The sequence below is a fragment of the Sinohyriopsis cumingii genome, chromosome 4, assembly GCF_028554795.1.
Source record: "Sinohyriopsis cumingii isolate HCF-2022 chromosome 4, ASM2855479v2, whole genome shotgun sequence".
NCBI classification, from domain to species: Eukaryota; Metazoa; Mollusca; class Bivalvia; order Unionida; family Unionidae; genus Sinohyriopsis; species Sinohyriopsis cumingii.
In genome coordinates this window covers 10186185-10212873 of record NC_142964.1, presented here as the reverse complement: position 1 = coordinate 10212873, position 26689 = coordinate 10186185, and the positions used below count along the sequence as shown (strand labels likewise).

General features: G+C 34.9%; 1 protein-coding gene across 1 annotated transcript in view; it reads left to right on the top strand.

The window, feature by feature from the left end:
* The window catches only part of LOC149800611 (solute carrier family 12 member 2-like), a 202134-nt gene extending 189448 nt beyond the window's left edge, over nt 1–12686 (top strand). Inside the window, exons 19-23 of the mRNA XM_089954605.1 lie at nt 537–651; nt 2807–2893; nt 6247–6364; nt 8765–8832; nt 11720–12686. Coding sequence (XP_089810731.1) covers nt 537–651; nt 2807–2893; nt 6247–6364; nt 8765–8832; nt 11720–11855 — 524 coding nt within the window. The 3' untranslated portion in view covers nt 11856–12686. The remainder of the gene's footprint in view (nt 1–536; nt 652–2806; nt 2894–6246; nt 6365–8764; nt 8833–11719) is intronic.
* Nucleotides 12687–26689: the final 14003 nt, after the last annotated feature.

Sequence of the window (26689 nt, the reverse complement as noted above, 5' to 3'; positions counted from 1 at the left end):
CCTTGTGTCATGCTGCTAGTTATCCCTGTCAACCAGCAGTACCTTGTGTCACACTGCTAGTTATCCTTGTCAACATGCAGTACCTTATGTGTCATACTGTTATCTTTGTCAACAAGCCCAATGTGGGTATGTGAGAAAGCATGTCAGTAGCTTCTCGTGGGTCGGTGGTTCTTCCTGGGGTTTTCCCGGGTTCTTCCTCCACCATTAATACTGGCCGCCATGCATAGCCTATCATGTGCTGAAAAATGGCATTAAATCCCACAACAACAACAACAACAATTGTCAACAAGCATGATCTTGAGTGTCACACTGGTAATTATCCTTGTCCATAAGTAGTATATTGTGTGTAATGCTGCAGTATTTTGAGTGTCATGCTGCTATTTATCCTTGTGAACATGCATTACCTTGTGTGCAGTGCTTCACAACAGAACTCCTCATTTGCATTTCAACCTTTTCAAAATGCAAACTATTTTCAAAATGCAAAATTTTATCTTTGTTTGGAATTCTGGAAGTTTAATTTGTCATATCCTTTTTAGGTTTAACACTGTTGGTGCCATACATTTTGAGTATCAAACCCCAGTGGAAAAACTGCAGTCTGAGGGTCTTCACAGCCGGAACCAAGAGGGGAGAACTCTTACGGGAACAGAGACAGTACGTCAAATTCATTCACTGTTTTAACAGTAATTAACAAATATTTCAAGACTGAGATAATCACCAATTTTTTTATCACTTGAAAATTTCCAAAGTTCTGAAAATCTTGAACAAAATATATTCTGTATGTTTTAGTCATCTTGCATCAGTCAGAATGTCATCATGCGTCAGTCAGAATGTCATCATGCATCATTCAGAATGTCATCTTGCATCAGTCAGAATGTCATCATGCATCAGTCAGAATGTCATCTTGCATCAGTCAGAATGTCATCACGCGTCAGTCAAAATGTCATCATGCATCGGTCAGAATTTAACTTGTTACCACCACAGGGTTTGAAAAAGCCACCAGAAATCTGCTTGACCAATCAGACAAGTACTTACAACATGTACTCACTCAGATAAACACTTGCTCAACTAACTTGCTCAACTAACTATTACAGTTAAGAACTTAAATTTGATCATGTAAATGGTTGATTTCTGTGACCCATCTAACACCAGTTGTATGTAATTACAAACTGAGATCATCCTACTCTCCTTCTGGTAAGCATTGTTAGCATTGAAGAGTAAGAGCAAAGCACTTGTACAAGTTTCATCCAAGCAAAGGAAAACAAGTTCTGATTGGAAGGATGGACTTTAAATGAACAAAATGGGAAAACAAACATCTGGTTGGAATTGTGGAGTTTAAATGAACAAAATGGGAAAACATACTTCTGGTTGGAACTATAGACTATAAATGAATGAAATGGGAAAACAGACTTCTGGTTGGAATTATGAACTTTAAATGAACAAAATGGGAAACAAACTTCTGGTTAGAATTAGGGATTTAAAATAAACAAAATCGGAAACAAAATTCTGGTTAGAATTATGGACTTTAAATGAACAAAATGGAAAAACAAACTTCTGGTTGGAATTATGGACTTTAAATGAACAAACTGGGAAACAAACTTCTGGTTGGAATTATGGACTTTAAATAAACAAAATGGGAAACAAACTTCTGGTTGGAATTATGGACTTTAAATGAACAAAATGGGAAAACAAAATTCTGGTTGGAATTATGGATTTTAAATGAACAAAATGGGAAAACAAAATTCTGGTTGGAAGGATGGACTTTAAATCAACAAGATGGGAAAACAAAATTCTGGTTGGAATTATGGACTTTACTAATGAGAAAGAGAGCAATACTCTCAATAGAACTAACTCATTTAAGTTCTTTCTCAAACCTAGTCAGCACTCACTTGACCCTGCCCCCCGCCCCAAATTTTTCACTCATCATTTCTAGTTGGGCGTGTGAATTTTAACCCCCCAGCACCCTAATGATTTTGATGAAACTCTGTAAGTTATCTGGTCCAGCTCATGACCAAATAATCAGTCACATGATTATGTTTTCAGCAACTTGATTCGGTCATTCTGACCAGATAATCAGTCACATGATTATGTTTTCAGCAACTTGATTCAGTCATTCTGACCAGATAATCAGTCACATGATTATGTTTTCAGCAACTTGATTCAGTCATTCTGACCAAATAATCAGTCACATGACTATGTTTTCAGCAACTTGATTCAGTCATTCTGACCAGATAATCAGTCACATGATTATGTTTTCAGCAACTTGATTCAGTCATTCTGACCAAATAATCAGTCACATGATTATGTTTTCAGCAATTTGATTCAGTCATTCTGACCAAATAATCAGTCACATGATTATGTTTTCAGCAACTTGATTCAGTCATTCTGACCAAATAATCAGTCACATGATTATGTTTTCAGCAACTTGATTCAGTCATTCTGACCACCCTAGAGGTTATATATCTAATTATGTATCAATTAAACTTGCTATGGAAGCAAACATAAATGAGATTACTCTAACAAGTTTAAAAGTGTATTGTAAGTTTGGAATTTTGTATTGTATATTTGGAATTGTGTATTGTATATACAAATGTATTTCATCTTTGTAATATTAAAAAGAACCTGATTGGCTGAGTTTGTTACCAATTTTAGAAGCACTGCTGTTTAATCGATTTCAAGGAATTTGCTAGAGTACCTTAAGGCATTTGTTTTTTAATCATATCTGTTACATGTTATGAATGTTTTTTCAAAGTATTGTTCTTAAGGTAAATTGGACATCTCTTTTATTTTTTACCTTCATGTATTTTAGGATGGCCACACTTCTGAACAAATTCCGAATAGAATGTCAGGACATAACTGTTTTGACTGATATTGGCAAAATGCCAAGAGTAGAAAGGTAAGTTATGAAAAAGGTAAGAAAAGGCAAAATTTGGTTGCTTTATTTTTGGATCACATATAAAAATACATGTGATTCTAACCATGGTAGTACAAGAATGCACTTTTAAAGGCCATCTATGACACCAACTGTGTTTTTTGTTGAAATTGTCCATGTTTACAAATTTAAAGATTCTTTGTTTCAAAATTTGAGAGAGTTTAAAGACAGAAGCATCATGTTTTTTAGGTGTTATAATTAATGAAAGGATCAAAGATGGTCCTAGATGACTTTAGAATCCTTGTTTTTAAATCTTATTACCTTTGAGGTGGTAAGAAAAAAAAGAGACACTGACCAGAAAGTTATTTCATCAGAAACAGTTGAACAAGTATTTTTAATTTTTTCAAGAAGAATATTTAAGGCCAGCTGTTATCTTGTTTTTGGTCAGTTCATGTCATGATGCCAAAATATGTACCTTCTCCCAATGTTAAAAATCTATAAGAAATATTACAGTAAGCTCAGCAGTGCATGGAATCACAGTTGAATTGTGTGCAGGTGAGTACCAAAGGTCCAGATTTTCATTTTGCGTTTTATGCAAAGTGATGTTGGGTCCTTGAGTGGCTGAGTGATCTAAAGTGCTCACCATTCCGGATCACTGCCATCTCACCTCTGTGTGGGTTTGAGTCTCAGGCTTGGCTAATGTGGGTATGTGGCAAAGCTTGATAGTTGATTCTCGTGGGTCGATGGTTCCTCCTGGGGTTTGCTAGGGTTCTTCCTCCACCAGTTATACTGACCACCATGTATCTTGAGCTGAAAAATGGTGTTAAAGCCTACAACAACAGCAACAACAAAGTGATGTTAAACCAGTGAATGGATGAAGAAATGGTATCATCAGCACATGTAGACACCACTGCATAGGAGCAGTGATTGTTTTGTAACAAAGACACCTAATTTAAAGGTCTTGTTTGAGTCTGAATCTAAGTGGCAAAAGTGGCACTTGCAGAGACTTTGTTTACAAATTTTTTGATAGAGTACAATTATCATTCCCCATTGCAGATCATTTTACTCAGCTGGTCAAGGTCATGTTTCCCCAACTCAACGATTTTACTAAATTTTTCATGCCAGCATGGAAACACAACACTTTTCAGCACTCAGTTCCAACTGGGCAGAAAAACTGTAAATTTGTGTAGGTGTCAGAAGGTATGATTGAGAATGCATATGAGAACATATGAACAGTTCTTTTCTTATTGACTGTACAGTATTTCGTTCATAATAAGGTCAGGGTCCCAGACTAATATAATTGTCCCATGATAAGGTCAGGTTGCCATCCAAATGTAATTGTGCCATGATAAGGTCAGGTTGCTAGCCAAATATAATTGTCTCATGATATGATCAGGGTGCCCAGCCTAATAGACTCATTAATTGATCAGGGTGCCAATCTAATATAATTGTCTCATGATAAGATCAGGTACCAACTTAATATAACTGGCTCATGATAAGATCAGGGTGCCAGTCTTATGTAATTGTCTCATGATAAGATCAGGGTGCCAGTCTTATATAATTGTCTCATGATAAGATCAGGGTGCCAGCCTAATATAATTGTCACATGATAAGTTCAGGGTGCCAGCCTAATCTAGTTGTCTCATGATAAGTTCAGGGTGCCAGCCTAATATTATTGTCTCATGATAGAATCAGGGTGCCAACCTAAAATAATTGTCTGATGATAAGCTCAGGGTGCTAGCCTTATATAATTGTCTCATGATAAGATCAGGCTTCCAGCCTAATATAATTATCTCATGATAAGATCAGGGTGCCAGCCTAAAATAATTGTCTCATGATAAGATCAGGGTGCCAGCCTTATATAATTGTCTCATGATAAGATCAGGGTGCCCGTCTAATATATTTGTCTCATGATAAGATCAGGGTGCCAGTCTAATATTATTTTCTCATGATATGATCAGGGTGCCAGTCTAATATATTTGTCTCATGATAAGATCAGGGTGAAAGCCTAATATAATTGTCTCATGATAAGATCAGGGTGAAAGCCTAATATAATTGTCTCATCAGTCTGATTAAAATAAGACCTCATCTGCCCTATGTGATGATCTGACAGCGACTGCTTATGGGTCATGTTCTGGTGACGTATGTTATTACCATAATCATTAATTTTATCAGCCCGTCAGATGATGGAGTCTTATATCTTTGCATTTGGGAGACTGATCAGTATGGCTGAAGATATTCAAAGTTTGCTGAACAATCTGATTCACTTTAAGATTTCTGAAACCCACATTTCCTAAGATCATCACATAGGAGAGTGGAGATCTGGTCATATTCAGATTGATTGTCTCATAATAAGATCAGGTTGACAGTCTAATATAATGGTCTCATGATAAGATCAGGGTGTCAGCCTAATATAATTGTCCCATGATAAGATCAATGTGCCAGTCTAATATACTTGTCTCATGAGAAAGTCAGGTGCCATTAATATAATTATCTCGTGATAAGGTTAGGGTCCCAGCCTAATATAATTGTCTCATGATAAAGTCAGGTGCCATTAACATATAATTTGTCTCATGATAATGTTAGAGTGCCAGCCTAATATAACTGTCAGAAAGTAGGAGCGGCCGTATTAGTTGCCAAAGGTATCCTTCGTCAATATTTTGTAAAAATTGTGTTTGGCTTATCATTGAATAAATATGATATGTACTTCCATGGCACAAATTAGGTTGGTCTGGGAGGAAAGCATCAACCTCAGATGACTGAACATTAATATTATCATGTGTAGGATTTTCCTTATATCAATACTTACACTGTATCAGTTATAATTATGGGTCCCTCTGGTGGAAAACATAACAAGAATTGTTTTCCAAATGTTGAGTCCATGGGATGTCTATAATTTTTAATGGGTGTTTCCATAGAAACAACTGAGTTAGGGACTTGGATTTTCTGCTGCATGAAAAACCCCTACACATCACAATCTGAGAAAATGTTTGCACATTTTAATGTCGTATCATTAAAGTTTCCATAGACATTAACAAATGGGATTTTCCTTAGTTGTATTTGTATTAAATGGTCAGTGTCAGATTTATAGAGTGACACCCATGAACAGCAAGATTAAACTTTTGTGTTCATATTTGACAATGTTAGTGTCACGTTTACAGTGACACCCATTAAACATATGAAAGTAATTTAGTTTTTATATTTATGACCAAATAACTAAGTTCTGTAAATAATTTTTCACCCCACCTATGTATTTTAATGAAGATTTCTAGGAGAATAGAAAACAAAAAATATCATTAAATAAAAGACAAAATAGGTCAGAGTCAACTTCTGTAGGAAAAATCACCAGAGATAGACCTTTTTCTTTTCATTTTTAGCAAGAAAGAATTTGAGGAGTTGTTGAAAGGTTGGGTCTTGGATGAGGAAGTGGGGGAGACCAAGGAGCAGTTTCCATGGAAAACAAATGAGGACGAAATTACACTCCTCAGAGAAAAGGTCAGTTTACTTTGCAGAATGGCTCAAATTGCCAATACATTATGCAAAAATGTATCACACACAAAGATTATATGGCAAATTTCAAGCATTATGCAAAAATGTATCACACACAGAGATTGTATGGCCCATTTCAAGCATTATGCAAAAATGTATCACACACAGATTGTATGGCCCATTTCAAAGCATTATTGCAAAAATGTATCACACACAGAGATTGTAAGGCCCATTTCATGCATTATGCAAAAATGTATCATACACAGATTGTATGGCCCATTTCAAAGCATTATGCAAAAAGGTATAAAGACACATTGATTGTATTTCAAGCTGTTATGAGCTTATGCTCCTAAAATAAGTAATAGAAAAGAGTGAAAGGCAACAAGCTTTGTAAAATTCAACAAATAATTTATTGCCCTCAAATACAAAGTGAAAATGAGAGAAAAGAATATACGGTTGCAAATTAAATCCCAAAATAATTCAAGAATTACAGACACATGTCCTAATAATTTAAAGTCCTGCATTAAACGCAATACAAGTCCAGAATAAATCCAAAAACTGAGTGATGACGTGTTCTTGGTAGCTTATAAAGTGTTAATGTGTCAACAGTCTTTTGTTAAATCACAGTAATATAATTCTAGGTTTGAATTCACTTTAAATTCCAGTGAATCCAAGAATTGTATCAGGGCACTTTTGTATTTCCAGAGAAAATAATCACTTGAATTCAGTAATTTGAAGAAAATAGATTCCAGCCCAAAACTACTGGTCACAACATATATATAAAAAGTTCTCTCAGCTAAAAGATTATATAATTCTCTACTTGACCTCAAGTCACAATTAGCATTTTCTAAAGAAACTATTACCTTACGGAAAATAACCTTCTTGAATGAGCCTAATATTTACAAAATAAAAGCTATAACCTGGATTACACTCAGGAAATTCCAAAACCTAGACCCAAATAAATATGTTTACTTCCATTAATAATAATACTGATTTTAATACCATATACATAGAGAATAATTTAGCTATGTATTAGCTGTTTACACATAATACAATTTTAAAAAAGTGAATTTGGGTCAAACAGAAAGGTCAAATCCAACATACAATGTTACATTGTTATAGGATGTAATTAAATAATTTTTAAAAAAACTAACAAAAAATGAAAATTAAATATACATAACATAAAGCATTATGCAAAAGTGTATCACACACAGAGATTATATGGCCCATTTCAAGCATTGTGCAAAAATGTATCAAGACACATTGTATGGCTCATTTCAAACATGGTGAACAATGCATCAAGACAATTTGATTGCATGGCCCATTTCAGCAATATGCAAAAATGTATCAAGACACATTTAATTTGAGGAGGAGGATATTATTGTTATTATTATTATTATTATTCTTATAATCATTATTATTATTATTATTATTAAGAATGCAACAGTATTATTAATATTATTTTAACTTAACTATTCTGCATGTATTAAATTTATGCTCATTGACATATTGAGACTCCATTACTGTTAAATTTTGGAACAGACTGTAGTGTTTAAACACCCTGTGAATGACTCACAGTTGCATAGTTGTCTCCTTCCGCCTCTCCAACCACTTTCTCCCCCCCCCCTCTTGGTGACCTACTGATATTTATTTGAAAAACTCCTAATTTAAGATTTAGGTTCAAAGTCAGAATTATGACAGGGGGGATTGCCAGTAGCTTTGGAAGAAGTATAAAGTATACATTCATACCTGTTTTATAGATTGTATTACTTTGTGAGAAGTATGAAGTATACATTCATACCTGACATATTTTGCAGTTGAATTCAAGAGGCATTTTTGATGATTACACTTAAATTGAACTAAAAGAGAGAACTAAAACATGAATTTTACTTCACAAAACTTGTTTATTCATCAATATTTTATAGAATATTGTTATTTATTGTGTACTAAGAATGATTTTTGGAAAGAAAGTTATCAAACTATATTACTTTTAATTTAAAGTTGAAAATGTTATGATGATTTGAACTTCAGGATGCTGTCTGCCATTTTCAAGAATAAAATGAACAATGTATCTGGGCTTCAGTTACCCACTTTGATCTTGATTTTCATCACATTCAACAAAATAGGGTCCAATATTCTGGGTATTTTCTAGTTTAAAAAATGGGATCCACACCTGACCCAGCATTATAAGCGGCTTTGCAAGTTATTGAGGTGTTAGTTGTCGAGGAAGTTGTGTACTGTGCAAGAAGTATGAAGTATACTTTCAGACCTTCATATAGATTTTGTTACTTTTCATTTGTTTTATCTGGATCACAATTGGTTTTTTCTTCTTCAAGTAAGTTAGATTTGTAGATTCACTTTTTAAATATCAATGCAAAGATGTATAGTGACTTTTTTATTCAACAGACAAATAGACAGATTCGTCTCCGGGAGCTACTACAAGAACACTCCAGCCAGGCCAACCTAATTGTGATGTAAGTCATTTGAAAACATTATAGGTCTGTAATTTTGCAACATCACGTCTTTGCTTTGAAATTATGCATATTTATTTCGCGGCAGACAGCAGTTTATAATGGTGCTTGGAAATGGGTTTGGAGCAGTAGTTACAGGAAATGTTACCAGATTGGTAAAAATTTTAAATGGAGCTTGATTTTGAAATATTTCTTTTTGGAATAGGAGTTCTTTTCACATTAGAATTTGGGCCCAATTATGGCCCTATGAATCCTAATTTGAGTCCAATTATGGCCCTTTTTGGATCCTAATTTGGGCCCAATTATGACTCTGTGGATCCTAATTTGGGCCCAGTTATGACTCTGTGGATCCTAATTTGGGCCCAATTATGGCCCTATGAATCCTAAGAAATAAATCCCTGCCATAGTTGTCATATTTTTAAATTCCTGCAATAAGCAAAGATGCCAACCATTCCATTTTTTTAAAATTTTTTATTAATTGCTACTGAAAATTCCACATTGCAAATTACATTAACAAAAATTCTGGAAGATCAAACATGTTGAAAAGATGTTTTCTGTGTGGATACAGGTATAGTGAAAAGTACTTCAGCACCAGTATTATACTAGACAGGTACAAAGAAAATATCTTTCATGACAATGTTGCTTATTGCTGTTAGAATGTTGAATTCAAGGTTTTGGAAATGGAGGAAGTTTCCATAATTGTTACTAACTATGTAGTGGAATGTATAGTTTCTTATGAAGATGGGATATGTTGATATAGAAGTTTGCAATTTTTAGTAGTGGGCTGTAGGTGGGCCATGGGCTTGCTGCAAGTGATATATTAGCCATCCATAGAATATCTAGTAGTGGGCTGTAGGTGGGCCATGGGCTTATTGCAGGTGGTATATTAGCCATCCATAGAATATTTGGAAGTGGAGAGGTGGGCTGTGCAGCTTTAATTAGATTATATTTTCCCTTAATGTGCCTAATGTCAGTGTTGTATTCCTGCAAATCAAACTGAACCTTAATAATCTCTGATTTTTTAAAATATCTTGCCAATGAAAGTGTGTGTGATTTAGATTTTTAACATAGCTTTAACAACTTTCCAGTCATATTGCTACAATATCTGCAGTGTGGCAGTTTAAAGTGATATCTAGCACATTGACATCATGCCGCAGACATGTAGCATAATATCCCACCCAGTCACATTGCCCTCACACCAAGTCGACCAGTCCTAACACTAACCTCTTAATGCTGAGCGCCTAGCGAGGCAGCTGTTAGTACCACTTTTGTAAGTCTCTGGTATGACTTGGCTGTGGTTCGAACCTACGACCTCCTGCATCCATAGCGGACGCTCTAACCACTATGCCAATGGAGCGGTACCAATGAAAGTAAGGGTTTGTGATCACTAATTACAGTAACCAGAGAAGGAGCTGAAGGGAAACAATACGAAACAGTGGCACCTTGATTGAACTTGGATTTTAATCCAGAATAGTTATTTTCATAAGGGTTGTTGTAGATTAGCACAATATTTTGAATAACTTAAAAAAAAATTTTTTAAATCATGTTTTTGAAAATGGTATATTTGAAAATTCTGAAATTTTGCAACAAAAACTGAGGAAGATAAATCTTTTACAAACAAATCTAATAAAATTTTGGTACGGTCAGATTTATTCTTATAACATACACAGTGTCAATTTAGCATATTTTGAGCCAAATTCTTAAAATTTGTATTTTATCCAAATTTTGGAGCTCTGCTGTATTTTCAACCTTGTCTGCTTTTGAATAAAAATATTTTCTTCAGAATTAGAAAAGAGCAAGAATGTAGCCTGTGTAACAGTATATTAATGTGAAATTAATTAATCTTTGAATTTCTGGATGAAATCGATGGACCAGTAATGGCCCTTGTTGTAACTGGTCTTTTGCAGTAATGGGAGATAAATTGTCAATAGCTTTTTGAATAAAATTATTACAATTTATGTGATGTGCCAGATTTTATATATATATATATATATATATATATATATATATATATATATATATATATATATATATATATATATATATATATATATATATATATATATATATAGATAGAGAGAGAGACACACACACATACACACACATCTTTCTCTAATACTAACTGGAACATTTGATGGAAACATTGTTAGAACAGTACATCAAGTTAGACCAAGGTTCAGTTTTTTCAGGCATCCCAAGCAACTATTTGGCTGTCATGGAATTTAGGTACTACAAGAATGACAAACAAAATTACCTAGCTAATATATATTATATTAGCTTGTGCATATAGTGCCAGCCAGGTGGATCACAGGCCCACTTGTGTATATAGTGCAAGCCAGGTGGATCACAGGCCCACTTGTGTATATAGTGCAAGCCAGGTGGATCACAGGCCCACTTGTGTATATAGTGACAGCCAGGTGGATCACAGGCCCAATTGTGTATATAGTGACAGACAGGTGGATCACAGGCCCATTTGTACTGTCATGTAGTGCTGGCCAGAGGTAATCACAGGCCCATGTGTACATATAGTGCCAGCCAGGGGGATCACAGACCCACATATGTCTCTTTATTTGCAAGTAGTAATCTCAGTTTTTTACAGTTGGTAATAATGTCCTCAGTTTTTGACAGTCACTACTACTGCCATCAGTTTTTGACAATACAGTCACTATTAATGTCCTCAGTGCTTGACAATACAGTCACTGTTAATGCCCTCAAATATAAAACTAATGGTTATATCTTCTTATTCACTTTATATATATATATATATATATATATATATATATATATATATATATATATATATATATATATATATATATATTCATGCTAGATTTTTCTCTGTTCCATTGTATTACTAATGTAAATTTAGTATAATTGATTCTTTTGCCAGGACACTGCCAATTCCACGAAAGGGCACCTGTTCTTGTGGCCTGTATATGGCTTGGTTGGAAACATTGACATGTGGCATGCCTCCAATCCTACTCCTGCGAGGAAACCAGAGCAGTGTGCTGACCTTCTATTCATAGCCTCTGACCTGGTCGCTCGCCATTTCAACAACCTTGAGGTCAAGGTACTTGTAACTATGGCAAGAAGCCGGCAGAGGTTCAAGACTATTCAGGTATACTAAGGCCCATATCAATGCAATCTGAGTTTAGCCAGTCTGTGTGTTCAATTGAAGTTTTAATTGGTAGCTGTCTTGCTGTCAGTGCAATTTGTTATTTGAAAAGAATGGATGTATATTATAGGTCATACTAGGAAATGAATTATGTAGACAATTCCTTGGATTATCTCATCATTACTAATGACGAGGTTAACTTTAAGTTCACTGTGTTTAATATGAAACTTAACAGGGTAAAGAAAATCTAAATATGTTTACTACATTTGTATTGTAATTGATTAGGCAGGAATATTTATGTGAATTAGACATGCTTGTATATAATTCATTATGTAAAGTGTGAAGTTCATATTTGAAAGCATATACAGAAAAACCTGTCTTGAAAGACCACTGCTATATGAAACCACCTGTCTTGAGAGGCCATATTCTCAATGCACAAATTTATTGATTATATAGCATTGTGACCTGTTATGAGAGACCACCTGTCTTCAGAGACCATACTTTTTGGCACCATAGGTGGTCTTTCAAGACAGGTTCTGCTGTACATCCTTTCGTATTCTTGACCTTTGACCTCATAATTATGTTTAATGTGTGTGTAATGTTCCTTGCAGGATATGTAATATAGCCATTGTGCCTTGTGTATTGTTTCTTTTCAACTTACAAAATAATGAAAATTGACATAAAGTAACATGACCAGGAGCTATGTAGTCAAGGTTTTTAAAATCACAAATACAGTTGTGAAATAAAGAGTCTTAGATTTTGATATAAAACAGTGAAGTGTTGTCTGAGAAATGTCAAAATGATAATTTTAGGAGTAAATATTGTCTTGCCTTCTGAAAGAAAACATTGAGACACCTGTCACTCAATAACTAGCTAGCTGCAGGGTCAATAAGAAAACAGATGCACCTATCACTCAATGACTAGCTAGCTATAGGGTCAATAAGAAAATATAGATACACCTATCACTCAGTGACTAGCTAGCTATGGGGTCAATAAGAAAACAGATACACCTATCACTCAATGACTAGCTAGCTATAGGGTCAATAAGAAGACATAGATACACCTATCACTCAATAACTAGCTAGATATAGGGTCAATAAGAAAACAGATGCACCTATCACTCAGTGACTAGCTAGCTATGGGGTCAATAAGAAAACAGATACACCTATCACTCAATAACTACCTAGCTATAGGGTCAATAAGAAAACAGATGCACCTATCACTCAGTGACTAGCTAGCTATAGGGTCAATAAGAAAACATAGATACACCTGTCACTCAATAACTAGCTAGTTATAGGGTTAATAAGAAAACATAGATACACCTATCACTCAGTGACTAGCTAGCTATGGGGTCAATAAGAAAACAGATACACCTATCACTCAGTGACTAGCTAGCTATGGGGTCAATAAGAAAACAGATACACCTATCACTCAGTGACTAGCTAGCTATAGGGTCAATAAGAAAACAGATGCACCTATCACTCAGTGACTAGCTAGCTATAGGGTCAATAAGAAAACAGATGCACCGATCACTCAATAACTAGCTAGCTATGGGGTCAATAAGAAAACAGATGCACCTATCACTCAGTGACTAGCTAGCTATAGGGTCAATAAGAAAACATAGATACACCTATCACTCAATAATTAGCTAGCTATAGGGTCAGTAAGAAAACATCCACCTATCACTCAATGACTAGCTAGCTATGGATTCAATAAACATTGCCCTTGGCATAAGTCAGGGTACAAGAGTGTGAAGGAGACTCACATTTTAGTTAACAGTTGTGGGGGGCAAAGGGGTGAAGTTTTAATTGATACATGAAAATTGTAATTTCTCTGGCTTTACACAGATATTTATCTGATGTATAATAATTATGTACATTAGTTCTGAAGAAATCATTTAAAGTCATTAATTGATGACAGGCTTTTTATGTCAATCACTTTGAAATGAATTCTCACAAGCTGTTTCCCTTCATTGGTGGGAATACATGTATCTCAGTTAACACCAACAAAGTAAAGCATCATAACTATAATTATAAGTCACTGGAGTCAAACTAGCGGTATGTTTGAACTGGTTAATTCGTCATTTTAAAAGTGACATTCGTCAATGGCACATGGCTGTACAACCCTATATCATTTGTACTTCGGTCAACACAAAGTAACACATGGCTGTACAATCCAATATCACTTGTACTTAAATCAACACAAAGTAGCACATGGCTGTACAACCCTATATCATTTGTACTTAGTCAGCACAAAGTAGCACGTGGATGTACAACACTATATCATTTATACTTAAGTCAACACAAAGTAGTACATGGCTGTACAACCCAATATCATTTGTAAATCAGTCAGCACAAAGTAGCACATGGCTGAACAACCCAATATCATTTGTACTTCAGTCAGCACAAAGTAGCACATGGCTGAACAACCCAATATTAATTGTAAATCAGTCAACAAATAGTAACACATGGATGTACAACCCAATATCATTTGTACTTAGTCAACAAGTAGTATCACATGGATGTACAACCCTATATCATTTGTACTTCAGTCAACACAAAGTAACACATGGCTGTACAACCCAATATCATTTGTACTTCAGTCAATACAAAGTAGCACATGGTTGTACAACCCAATATCATTTGTAAATGAGTCAGCACAAAGTAACACATGGCTGTACAACCCAATATCATTTGTACTTAGTCAACAAATAGTACAGTAAAACCTGTTATGAGAGACCGCCCCTTCTGCCAACCAAAAGTGGTCTCTCAAGACAGGTGGTCTCTCATAAGAGGTGTGTGAAAATGGACTGGTTTTCAGGGTCAATAGTTAGCATTATTGAAAAATAAATAATACCCATACTCACTGTACATGCATCATATCCTTTATTCATGAATCTTGTTAAATATTGCATGCATTCCTCTCAAAATATCTTTATATAATAAAGATATACATCTATCAAACAACGAGAATAAAATTTATATTTCAACATCACATTAATATGTACAAAAAATGAACAGTTAGATATGATGTATATATCTTATTTTATACACTTATTCACTTGTTTTTTTAAAAGAAATCCATTATACTTTTTTGTTGACATGTTTTACTCAGCTATTTGGTCTGAACATGTATCTCAATTATTGCCTTTTCCGGAATCAACTTTCCACTTACTGGTATGTTTTTACTCCTTGCAACACAAAACCACTCCCATACTCGCTCGTTGAGATCTCCGTAAACTGTCCGTCGTGCCGTGGCATATTTCATCTGTGCTTGTGCACCTTTCTGCCATTCATTTCTAATGGACTTCTTGTCTTTGATTACATTCTGAACTTGCGTTTTACCGACGCTTAAGCTGACTGCTATTTTGCGAGTGGTCTCGCCTTTTTCATTTCGTTCAATGACATTAATCCTTTCTTCCAGCGTTAAAATGTTTCTTTTTTTCAGCGGAGATTCTGCCGTTGTTATTAGTGTTGACGTTACAAAGACTATCGGTTTTGATCAGGTTTTGGGGAATTGTGGAATAAATATATATTATGTACCAATGAATGAAACCAAAAGACATTATTAACTCATCAAGAAACAATACATTTATTCTGAGACGAAGTTTAAATCAACAGCGTTATAGCTCGATAAACAAATGTTCCGACCATCTGCACCCACGTAAACAGATTGTGGCTTGGTGAAACACTAACAAAAGAAATAAAAAATAATTTTAAAAAAATCTGGAAATGATTCTCACTTACTAGTATTAAAGACAATGAGCTCATTCACCCTCCAGGCATTATGGATTAACTGGAAAGCAAACGACGTACTCAAACCAACACTGAAGCCCTTTCAAACGATTTCTCACTTGGACATAAGGACTACCGGCGTTTTGTGAGTTTTCATAAAGATAAAGAAAAATACAAACCTCTAAATTGACTGCGTATATCCATCATTACTCCCTTTGATGTTACTCTTACTGGCTATTCACATGACTGCGGCACTACAATGGCGGTTAGTGACATGTACTTTAGTCTGGTTTACTGCAGTTTACAAATGACACCGTACGCTGGAGTTGTAAATTTCACAAAACTGGTACTGTAGCAAGACAAATTATTTTTAAATACTTTATTAGAGCAATCTTTGCTATTTATGCAGTCTTTGTTACAAAGGATTAAATGATGGTTAGAGGTGTTTATCCCGATGTATGGTTGTTCAACTACAGTGTTATTTAATGTGCACTTTGTTTGCTTACTACATTTATCCCGAGCTCTAGTGTTTACAAAGGATTAAGTTAAAGTCAGTGGTGTCAATCTGTTTTGATTTTTTGGCGATGCGGTCGTTCATAGCAGTGTCAAAATGCATATTTTGCCAAGAAATCGCAGTCGCTGGTCGCGTTCAGCAGGTGGTCGTTCATAACAGAGCGTTTATATAGTAAAACCGATCCGTGCATTACGATTGTGGTCGGAAATGACAGGTGGTCGCTCATAGCAGAGGTCGCTCATGACAGGTTTTACTGTATCACATGGATGTACAACCCAATATCATTTGTACTTCAGTCAATACAAAGTAGCACATGGTTGTACAACCCAATATCATTTGTAAATCAGTCAACACAAAGTAGCACATGGTTGTACAACCCAATATCATTTGTACTTCAGTCAATACAAAGTAGCACATGGTTGTACAACCCAATATCATTTGTACTTCAGTCAACACAAAGTTGCACATGGTTGTACAACCCAGTATCATTTGTACTTAGTCAACAAATAGTATCACATGGATGTACAACCTTATATCATTTGTACTTAGTCAGCACAAAGTAACACGTGGCTGTAGAACCCAATATCATTTGTACTTAGTCAACAAATAGTATCACATGGATGTACAACCTTATATCATTTGTACTTCAGTCAGCACAAAGTAGCACATGGTTGTACAACCCAATATCATTTGTACTTCAGTCATCACAAAGTAGCACATGGTTGTACAACCCAATATCATTTGTACTTAGTCAACACAAAGTAGCACATGGCTGTACAACCCAATATCATTTGTACTTCAGTCAACACAAAGTAGCACATGGTTGTACAACCCAATATCATTTGTACTTCAGTCAACACAAAGTAGCACATGGTTGTACAACCCAATATCATTTGTACTTCAGTCAACACAAAGTAGCACATGGTTGTACAACCCAATATCATTTGTACTTAGTCAACAAATAGTATCACATGGATGTACAACCTTATATCATTTGTACTTTAGTCAATACATAGTATCACATGGATGTACAACCTTATATCATTTGTACTTAGTCAACACATAGTATCACATGGATGTACAACCTTATATCATTTGTACTTAGTCAACACAAAGTAGCACATGGTTGTACAACCCAATATCATTTGTACTTCAGTCAACAAATAGTATCACATAGATATACAACCCAATATCATTTGTACTTAGTCAACAAATAGTATCACATGGATGTACAACCCTATATCATTTGTACTTCAGTCAATACAAAGTAGCACATGGTTGTACAACCCAATATCATTTGTACTTCAGTCAACACAAAGTAGCACATGGTTGTACAACCCAATATCATTTGTACTTAGTCAACAAATAGTATCACATGGATGTACAACCTTATATCATTTGTACTTTAGTCAATACATAGTATCACATGGATGTACAACCTTATATCATTTGTACTTAGTCAACACATAGTATCACATGGATGTACAACCCAATATCATTTGTACTTAGTCAACACAAAGTATCACATGGATGTACAACCCAATATCATTTGTACTTAGTCAACACAAAGTATCACATGGATGTACAACCCAATATCATTGTACTTAGTCAACAAATAGTATCACATGGATGTACAACCTTATATCATTTGTACTTAGTCAACAAATAGTATCACATGGATGTACAAACCAATATCATTTGTACTTAGTCAACAAATAGTATCACATGGATGTACAACCCTATATCATTTGTATTTTAGTCAGCACAGAGTAGTTGCATTGTCCTGGAATATTAAATCCAGATAACAAAAGAAGGATAAAAAATCAACTGAAAAGAACGAAAAAATACAAAAGTATATGTTTTTATTAAAACTTAGAAGGTTATTTTTTCAAACTTGTTAATTAACCTGTGTCTTCATGCCAAAGGACCATTAAGTTTTCAACAGTTGTATAAATAAAGCTAGGAAACTTAGTTGCTGAGTCAGTACTTCATTAAGTTCTCATTGAAGTGCTAACATGCATTGCTATGAACATTTCCATGTTTGAAGAAATGAGACCATGTCACATTTATAATGATTACAATGAAACCAAAATTATAAACTAAAATGGAAACATGAATTTTAGTGACAAAGATTTTCAATTAGTATTGATTTCTTAGTATTGCCACCCTTCCCAACATTTTCAGTCAGGAATATTTTGTCATCTCGTGTAGAGAAAATATTATGTTACAGACAATCACACGAAATATGTTTTCTTAGTGTTGATTCCAAATTAATGCACACTAACTGCCATTGTCAACTGTAAAATGAGCAATTTATTTACCAGTGTTTTTGCTATTTTTAAATTCTCAGCAAATAGGAGTACATTTTTTACCTTCACTGTAACACAATAAATGTGATTCACTCCTTCTGTGCATTATGAGTTGAGTACATTTTTTACCTTCACTGTAACACAATAAATGTGATTCACTCCTTCTGTGCATTATGAGTAGGTTCACAAGTTGTCATGATACACTAAAATGAGGGATTGGTGTATCTTGTCAGTGTTCTTATCCTGGTTATGGTTAACATTCTTTTAAAGACTTATTGAAATACTTTGTGTTAAGTTTTTTCTTGACTGCAAGACGAGGGGATCATTTTTCCATTAGGCTTTGCATGTTGCTTATTGGGACCATGCCAATGGCCTAAGTGGTTAAGGTATCCACCTTGGAATGTGGGAGGTTGCAGATTCAAATCCTCAGCAAGTAATACCAAAGACTTATAAAAACTTTACTAGCAGCTGCCTCAGTTGGCACTCAGCATTAAGAGGTTAATGTTAGGACTGGTCGGCATGGTGTCAGTATAATGTGACTAGGTGATCATGATGCTAACTGTCTGCGGCATGATGCCCCAGTGCTAGACAGAACTAATAACTGCCACTGCAGGCATCATAGCAATATGACTGAATAATCGTTAAAGCTATGTTAAAAATCTAAATCACACACACACTTAGCTTCTCTGATACTTTTGCATATATAGTAATGATAATGTTTTTGTATTTATCTTGGAGAGTACTACTCACCACAGGCAAAGTAGGTAGTACTGACCTAATTTTAATAGGTATTTTCACCAGCAGACTTATTATGATCTATATTTGGTACGAAATGAAATGGTGCCAATCTGACCTACAGTATGGTCACCATGTTGGCAGTCTTGAAAGTCTTGTTATGGCTTTTCCTTCTAAAGGAAAGGTATGTTGGCATGGGGCAGAAGGCTTATGATGTGCCTGAAGAAAATGGTGCTACTCTGACCTCCAAAATGGGTACATTATTGCCACAGTTCCTGGATGATGGCCATATGAATATGGAGTTTCACCAGTGATGTCTTGTTGGTCCTAAATGAAATCTGACACCCAATATGGCCACTTGTGCAGCCACTTTCAAAACTGTATTATCACTAGACCTCATTAATTTTAACTTAAATTGATATATGATTTTCTCAAGATGACTTCTTGTGACCTCATGTTCATCCTAAATGATCTGGCATCATAATTAGGCACCATGGCAGCCATTTTAAAAATCTTATCCCTAATCTTCCTGAATGAAAGATAATGTCAACTTGGAGCTGTTACCAAAGACTTATTATGAGATCTGATTGGTCCTAACTGAAAATGGTGTTAATATTACATCCATTTGGAGCACACTAATTGCTGGCTTGAGATCTTGTTATTGCTACACCTCTTATATGGAAAGTCATATCAAACTCGGGTTTTCACCAGACAATTTATTTTGGTGTCTGGTTGGCCCTAACAATAATGGGGATGATCTTAAATCCAGTATGGCCAGCATGGTGGCCATCTTGAAAACTTTGTATTGCTCAAGAATTTTAGAGATGGTTTCAGCACTAAGCAGTTAAAAAGAAGAAATGGTCTTATCATTATCATGGATTCCAGGAGATTCCTTTTGGTCAGCAGAGTGTAATTCACTTCTGTTGACTCTAACTGGGGGAATTTTAATTACTAAGATGGATGTGCATTTACCAATGCATCTGCAAGTGTTATATAGAATATGGCATGGGAAGGCTCATGATAGTTCAGTTTGTATGCAAGACCTAATAGTGCATGTGTTTTAGATTTTTAATGTAGTTTTAACAATTTTAATCATATCGATATCTGCAGTTTGTCAGTTTATATTGGTGTCTAGCACTGGGGCATCATGCAGCAGACATGTAGCATCATGTCCCGCCCAGTCACATTACTGTGACACCAGGTCAACCAGTCCTAACACTAATCTCTTAATGTCAAGTGCCAAGTGAGGCAGATGCCAGTACCATTTTTATATGTCTTCGGTTTGATTTTCCCAGGGTTCAAAACCACAACCTCCCACATTCGAGGCAGAAACTCTAACCACTTAGGCCACCAGAGTAGTCCCTAATATTTTGAGGATTCATGAGTTCAGTTTATATGTAAGAACTAGTATTTAAGGGTACATAATAATTCAGTTTGTATACAAGACCTAGTGTTTTGTTAAATATTTGTTTCAAAATCCTATTTTGACTTAAGAATCTTTGTTTGTGTCTCACATTAGAAAGCTTATCATGTTTTGATGATTCACTGCAGAAAATATGCCAGTATGGACCAAAGAATGGATGGAGAAGGAATTATTGTAAATTCTGTGTGGTTTGTGTTGTAATATAAATAAGGGCCTTGTTGTAATTAATGTCATGTCATGTGTGCATTGATTTGAAATGATGTATCACATAATTTGTATCATCAGTGTTATAATTTGTATATTGTTATTTTTATGTTATCTGCAGTTAGCATCATTTATATTTGTTCTTCTTTAAACTGGTTGTGAATATTTATTTTAAGGTGTTTCAGAGTTGAAGGCCGTAAAAGAATTGAATAGTGTTAGTGTAACTTTCATAAATTACCCTATGACAACCAAACCAGGCAAAGACTAATAATTTTGCACATGCTGTCAGATGATTTTCTTTGTCAGGTAACTTATGAGCAGAAGAAATATACAGCACTCCCTCACTATAATTCCCTTTATTATAATTTAGATAATTTTTATAAGGTGAATATGGTCATGGATATGATTGCACAAAGTGCCATATAAATTATACGTATCATGTACTTCATTACTTTGTAGTCACATTATAAGGCTGAATGGTTCTCAAGGACACATTCATTATAAGGCATTATACTCATTGGTTCCCAAAGGACACATTACAGTTAGTAAGCAGTGTATTATGTATTTCATTATAAGGCAGTATACTCAGTGGTTCCTAAGGTCACGTTACATTGAGGGAGATTATCATGTATGTTATTAAAAACAGTATACACAATGGTTCTCAAGGACACATTACTTTGAAGGAGTACTATATCATGTATGTCATTATAAGGCAGTTTACTCAGTGGTTCCCAAGGACAGCATTACATGGAGGGAGACTGTATCTTGTATGTCATTATAAGGCAGTTTACTCAGTGGTTCCCAAAGACACATTACATTGAGGGAGAATGTATCATGTATGTCATTATAAGACAGCATACTCACTGGTTCCCAAAGACACATTACTTTGCAGGAGACTGTATCATGTATGTCATTATAAAACAGTTTACTTATTGGTTCCCAAGGACAGCATTACATGGAGGGAGTACTGTATAATGTATGTCATTATGAAACAGTTTACTCATTGGTTCCCAAGGACAGCATTACATTGAGGGAGTACTGTATCATGTATGTCATTATGAAGCAGTTTACTCATTGGTTCCCATGGATAGCATTACAGTGAGGGAGTACTGTATCATGTATGTCATTATGAAGCAGTTTACTCATTGGTTCCCAAGGATAGCATTACAGTGAGGGAGTAGTATATGATCTACTTCATTGCAAGGCAGTGACACTATTAGGCAGTATACTCAATGGTTCCCAAGGAGGACAGCATTACAATGAGGAAGTACTGTGTAATTTGTTTCATTGTAAGGCAGTCTTACAGTGAGCGAGTACTATATCTAATTGATTGTAATGCAGTCTTATAATGAGGGTGTACTGTATCTAATTCATTGTAAGACAGTTTTACGATGAGGAAGCACTGCATCATCTAATTCATTGTAAGGCAGTCTTTCAATAAGGGAGTCTTGGATCATCTATTTTATTGTAAGGCAGTCTTTCAATAAGGGTGTACCGTATCATCTTTTTTCTTGTAAGGCAGTCTTATAAAGGGTGTGTACTGTATCATCTAATTTATTGTAAGGCAGTCTGACAATGAGGGAGTACTGTATCATCTAATTCATTATAAGGCAGTCTTACAACAAGGGAGTCTTGGGTCATCTATTTAATTGTAAGGCAGTCACACTTTAAGCAGTATAGAATGGTTCCCAAGAACAGCATTACAGTGGTTGAGTACTGTAACATGTACATCATTATAAGACAGTTTCTTTATGAGGTGGTGTACTCAGTGGTTCCCACAAAACAGCATTACACTGAGAAAGTACTATATTGTATACTTAATTATAATACAGTATACTCATTGGTTCACAAGGACAGCATTATAATAGGGTATTGTATTATGCACTTCATTAAAAGTTAGTCTCATTACAGGGCAGTACTCATTAGTTTCCATAGACAGCATTATAATGAGGGTACTGTATATTCAAACATGATCTAACTACCACCTACTTTCCACAATGTTGTATACAGGAAAATGCTATGTACTTTCTTCCATTGTTCAGTTAATTGCTTTATGATTTATGCAAATCAAACTGTTATATTAAAAAAATTCTCTTATTAGCATTGGTCTACACAAGACAAGCAATTTTTGTGTCAGATTTGTACTATTTAATTTGAAGACTAATAGATGTCATTTCAGTTTCTGCCAAATGAAAGAATAGGTATTAACTCATGAACACAAAAAATAAAATGTTCTTGCAAATTATTTTATTTTCTCGTGCAAAAGGTCATCAGTTACCTACAATATCAGAGAGCAGTGTTTAAAAGCTACTGCTACTTCTACAATGATATCTGCCTTATGCAGACATGGACATATCAGGAACACCTGCGTATCAACAACACCTGCATATCAGGAACACCTGCGTATCAGAAATACATGTACATCCTTATCAGAGACACCAGCACATGAGGGACATCTGCTCAGAACAGTAAATGCCAGTTCTAAACTTCATTTGTTTTATAAAGGGCAGGCTATTTGGATTCTGAATCAATTATCATCCCAGTTCTATTGATAAATAATTGACACATTTAATGGGAAGTACTAGCAAGAACCTTTTATGAGTGAACTTAAATAACACTATTTGGGCCTACTTTGAAGTGCATTCAGCCATCCCAATTTGCATATCACAGTCCTTTTAAATGACATCACAAGAGCTTGGCTACAGATAGTTGTAACATTATTATTAAAAATTTTAGTTTGTATTCCTACAGCCTACCAAGGAACAATGATGGATACCTAAAATGGAAAATTCATGACTACATCAAAGTTTCCCTCACACATTATGTCCAACTAATCATACTTGCCAGATTCCCAGACAATGTTGGTGTTAGAACCTGCTAGACTCGGATAGTGCATTTTGAGGTAGTGTGCGTGATCCAAAAAAGTAATGTTGTCCAACTGAGAATACATTGTCTTTTGATATAAGCTTATAGAAAATTGGTGCAAATTCAAATTTGATTAAAGAAGAAAATAACATACCTGTTTTCTCTCAAGCATTTAATTCCATTACAAACTAAAACTTTATTGGTTGATTTAGCATTGTCCATAACATAACCACAAATGTGCATGTGGAAACATAAAAAATATCATTGGACAGTGGAATATATACTTAATTAGATACAGTCCTTGTTGCTCTCAGTAGTTCAGTTGGGGGAGGGGGAATGAAGGTAATGCAAGCATCATTTGTATTACTCTTTTCAGTTGGGGGAGGGGGAATGAAAGTAATGCAAGCATCATTTGTGTTAATCTTTTCAGTTGGGGAGGGGGAATGAAGGTAATGCAAGCATCGTTTGTGTTAATCTTTTTAGTTGGGGAGGGGGAATGAAGGTAATGCAAACATCGTTTGTGTTAATCTTTTCAGTTGGGGGAGGGGGAATGAAAGTAATGCAAGCATCATTTGTGTTAATCTTTTCAGTTGGGGAGGGAGAATGAAGGTAATGCAAGCATCGTTTGTGTTAATCTTTTCAGTTGGGGAGGGGGAATAAAGGTAATGCAAGCATCGTTTGTGTTAATCTTTTCAGTTGGGGGAGGGGAAATGAAGGTAATGCAAGCATCGTTTGTGTTAATCTTTGCACTCATCAAAGTCTGGGTGATACTGTAGTTTACACTTTCCCCAAGATCTTGTTGAATATTTTCAGTATAGAAACTGATCTTTTGACATCTGCATTGATGTGAGGGAGTGCTAAATATGCTTGGAGGTGTTGTGCCAGTGGATGCTGTAAACTCCAGAATGGCTGTTGTAATTATGGTGTTTGCAGTAAAATGCCCCCTCCCCCCGACTGCTGCGCTTTACAAAGTGAAACTCTGTCCAGGAGTTCTGAAATTCAGTTTTGCTGGGTATGCTCTCTATAGAGATGAGTCATCATTTCCTGAATCAAAACAGCATTTCAGCATTTGCATTAAAATAATTAATCACTCTTGTACATTATTCTGACTGGCTTTATTCTCAGTAAAGAAATGATCATGTTTTGTATTGTATGTATGGAATGAAATCTGTGTTCCAGAAAGATAACCACTTATCATGAACTTGCTGCTAAGCTTTAGTAAAGATAGATTAAACATTTTCATTCAAGACAATGATGTATAATAACTTATTCTTCCACATACTTATCTTTATTTACGTACAACTTCAAATTAATTGGTTTGTTCCATTATACATATGGAAATTAGCCTAATGGACTCTACCACAGCAGTCTTCAATAAAACAAACACAGCTTCACCCTATCTATTCTCAGCCAATTAAATAATCTGTTGCACCCTACCTTTTAATTGCCCACATGATGATCTATTGTATAAACTGCCCTGAGATCTTAGTAGGACTCTTTACTGTTTTTACAGACTGCATGCTAGGGACTCTGTAGTGATGTGCAATAATTTTATTTAACTTTTATTTATTTCTAAGATTTCTTTAAACATGACTTTGTTGGAGGGAGTTATATGTGACATATGGGCAGGTATGAATTAATGCACTTCACGTTGATAATTTGTCCAATTTATTGTTAGATGTCTCCTTAAATATGACCAGTCTTTTTTATGCAAGAGACAGCAGAACAGAAATTCTTAGCAAGTAAGTGCCAGTTCAGAACTGAACTCTTCTCATTGAGACTATACATAGTTATTTATTTCTTATTTTATGTGCATTATGATGTCTCTTTTTTACTATCTGGTAATATGATGGGAATCAATTAATATTGCAGATGTCCATTATTACAAAGAAACTTATGGCAATACCTCATGTCAAGCTCCTGTGGTTGATATAAGTCAAAGTAACTGTCTCATGTCAAGCTCCTGTGGTTGATATAAGTCAATTAACTTATTCATGTCAAGCTCCAGTAATTGATATAAGTCAATTAACTTATTCATGTCAAGCTCCAGTAATTGATATAAGTCAATTAACTTATTCATGTCAAGCTCCAGTAATTGATATAAGTCAATTAACTTACTCATGTCAAGCTCCAGTAATTGATATAAGTCAATTAACTTATTCATGTCAAGCTCCAGTAATTGATATAAGTCAATTAACTTATTCATGTCAAGCTCCAGTAATTGATATAAGTCAATTAACTTACTCATGTCAAGCTCCAGTAATTGATATAAGTCAAAGTAACTGTCTCATGTCAAGCTCCAGTAATTGATATAAGTCAATTAACTTACTCATGTCAAGCTCCAGTAATTGATATAAGTCAATTAACTTATTCATGTCAAGCTCCAGTAATTGATATAAGTCAAAGTAACTGTCTCATGTCTAGCTCCTGTGGTTGATATAAGTCAATTAACTTATTCATGTCAAGCTCCAGTAATTGATATAAGTCAAAGTAACTGTCTCATGTCTAGCTCCTGTGGTTGATATAAGTCAAAGTAACTATCTCATGTCAAGCTCCTGTGGTTGATATAAGTCAAAGTAACTATCTCATGTCAGGTTCCTGTGGTTGATATAAGTCAAAGTAACTATCTCATGTCTAGTTTATGTGGTTGATATAAGTCAAAGTAACTTTCTCATGTCAAGCTCCTGTGATTGATACAGGTCAAAGTAACTTTTTCCTGTCAAGCTCCTGTGGTTAATACAAAGTCGCAGAAAAGAGCAAAAACCAACAAATTTTTTTAAGATTCAACAAATAATTCATTTCCCATGAATACAAAGTGAAAATTTAAAAAGAACTTAACAGTATTGTAAATTAAATCCCAAATAGTCCCAAACGTTTTATCAAAAGTCCAAATGTATGATGTTCCTATTGCATTCCAAATAAATTCCATTATTGAATGTGTTGATGTGAATGTAATCTCAT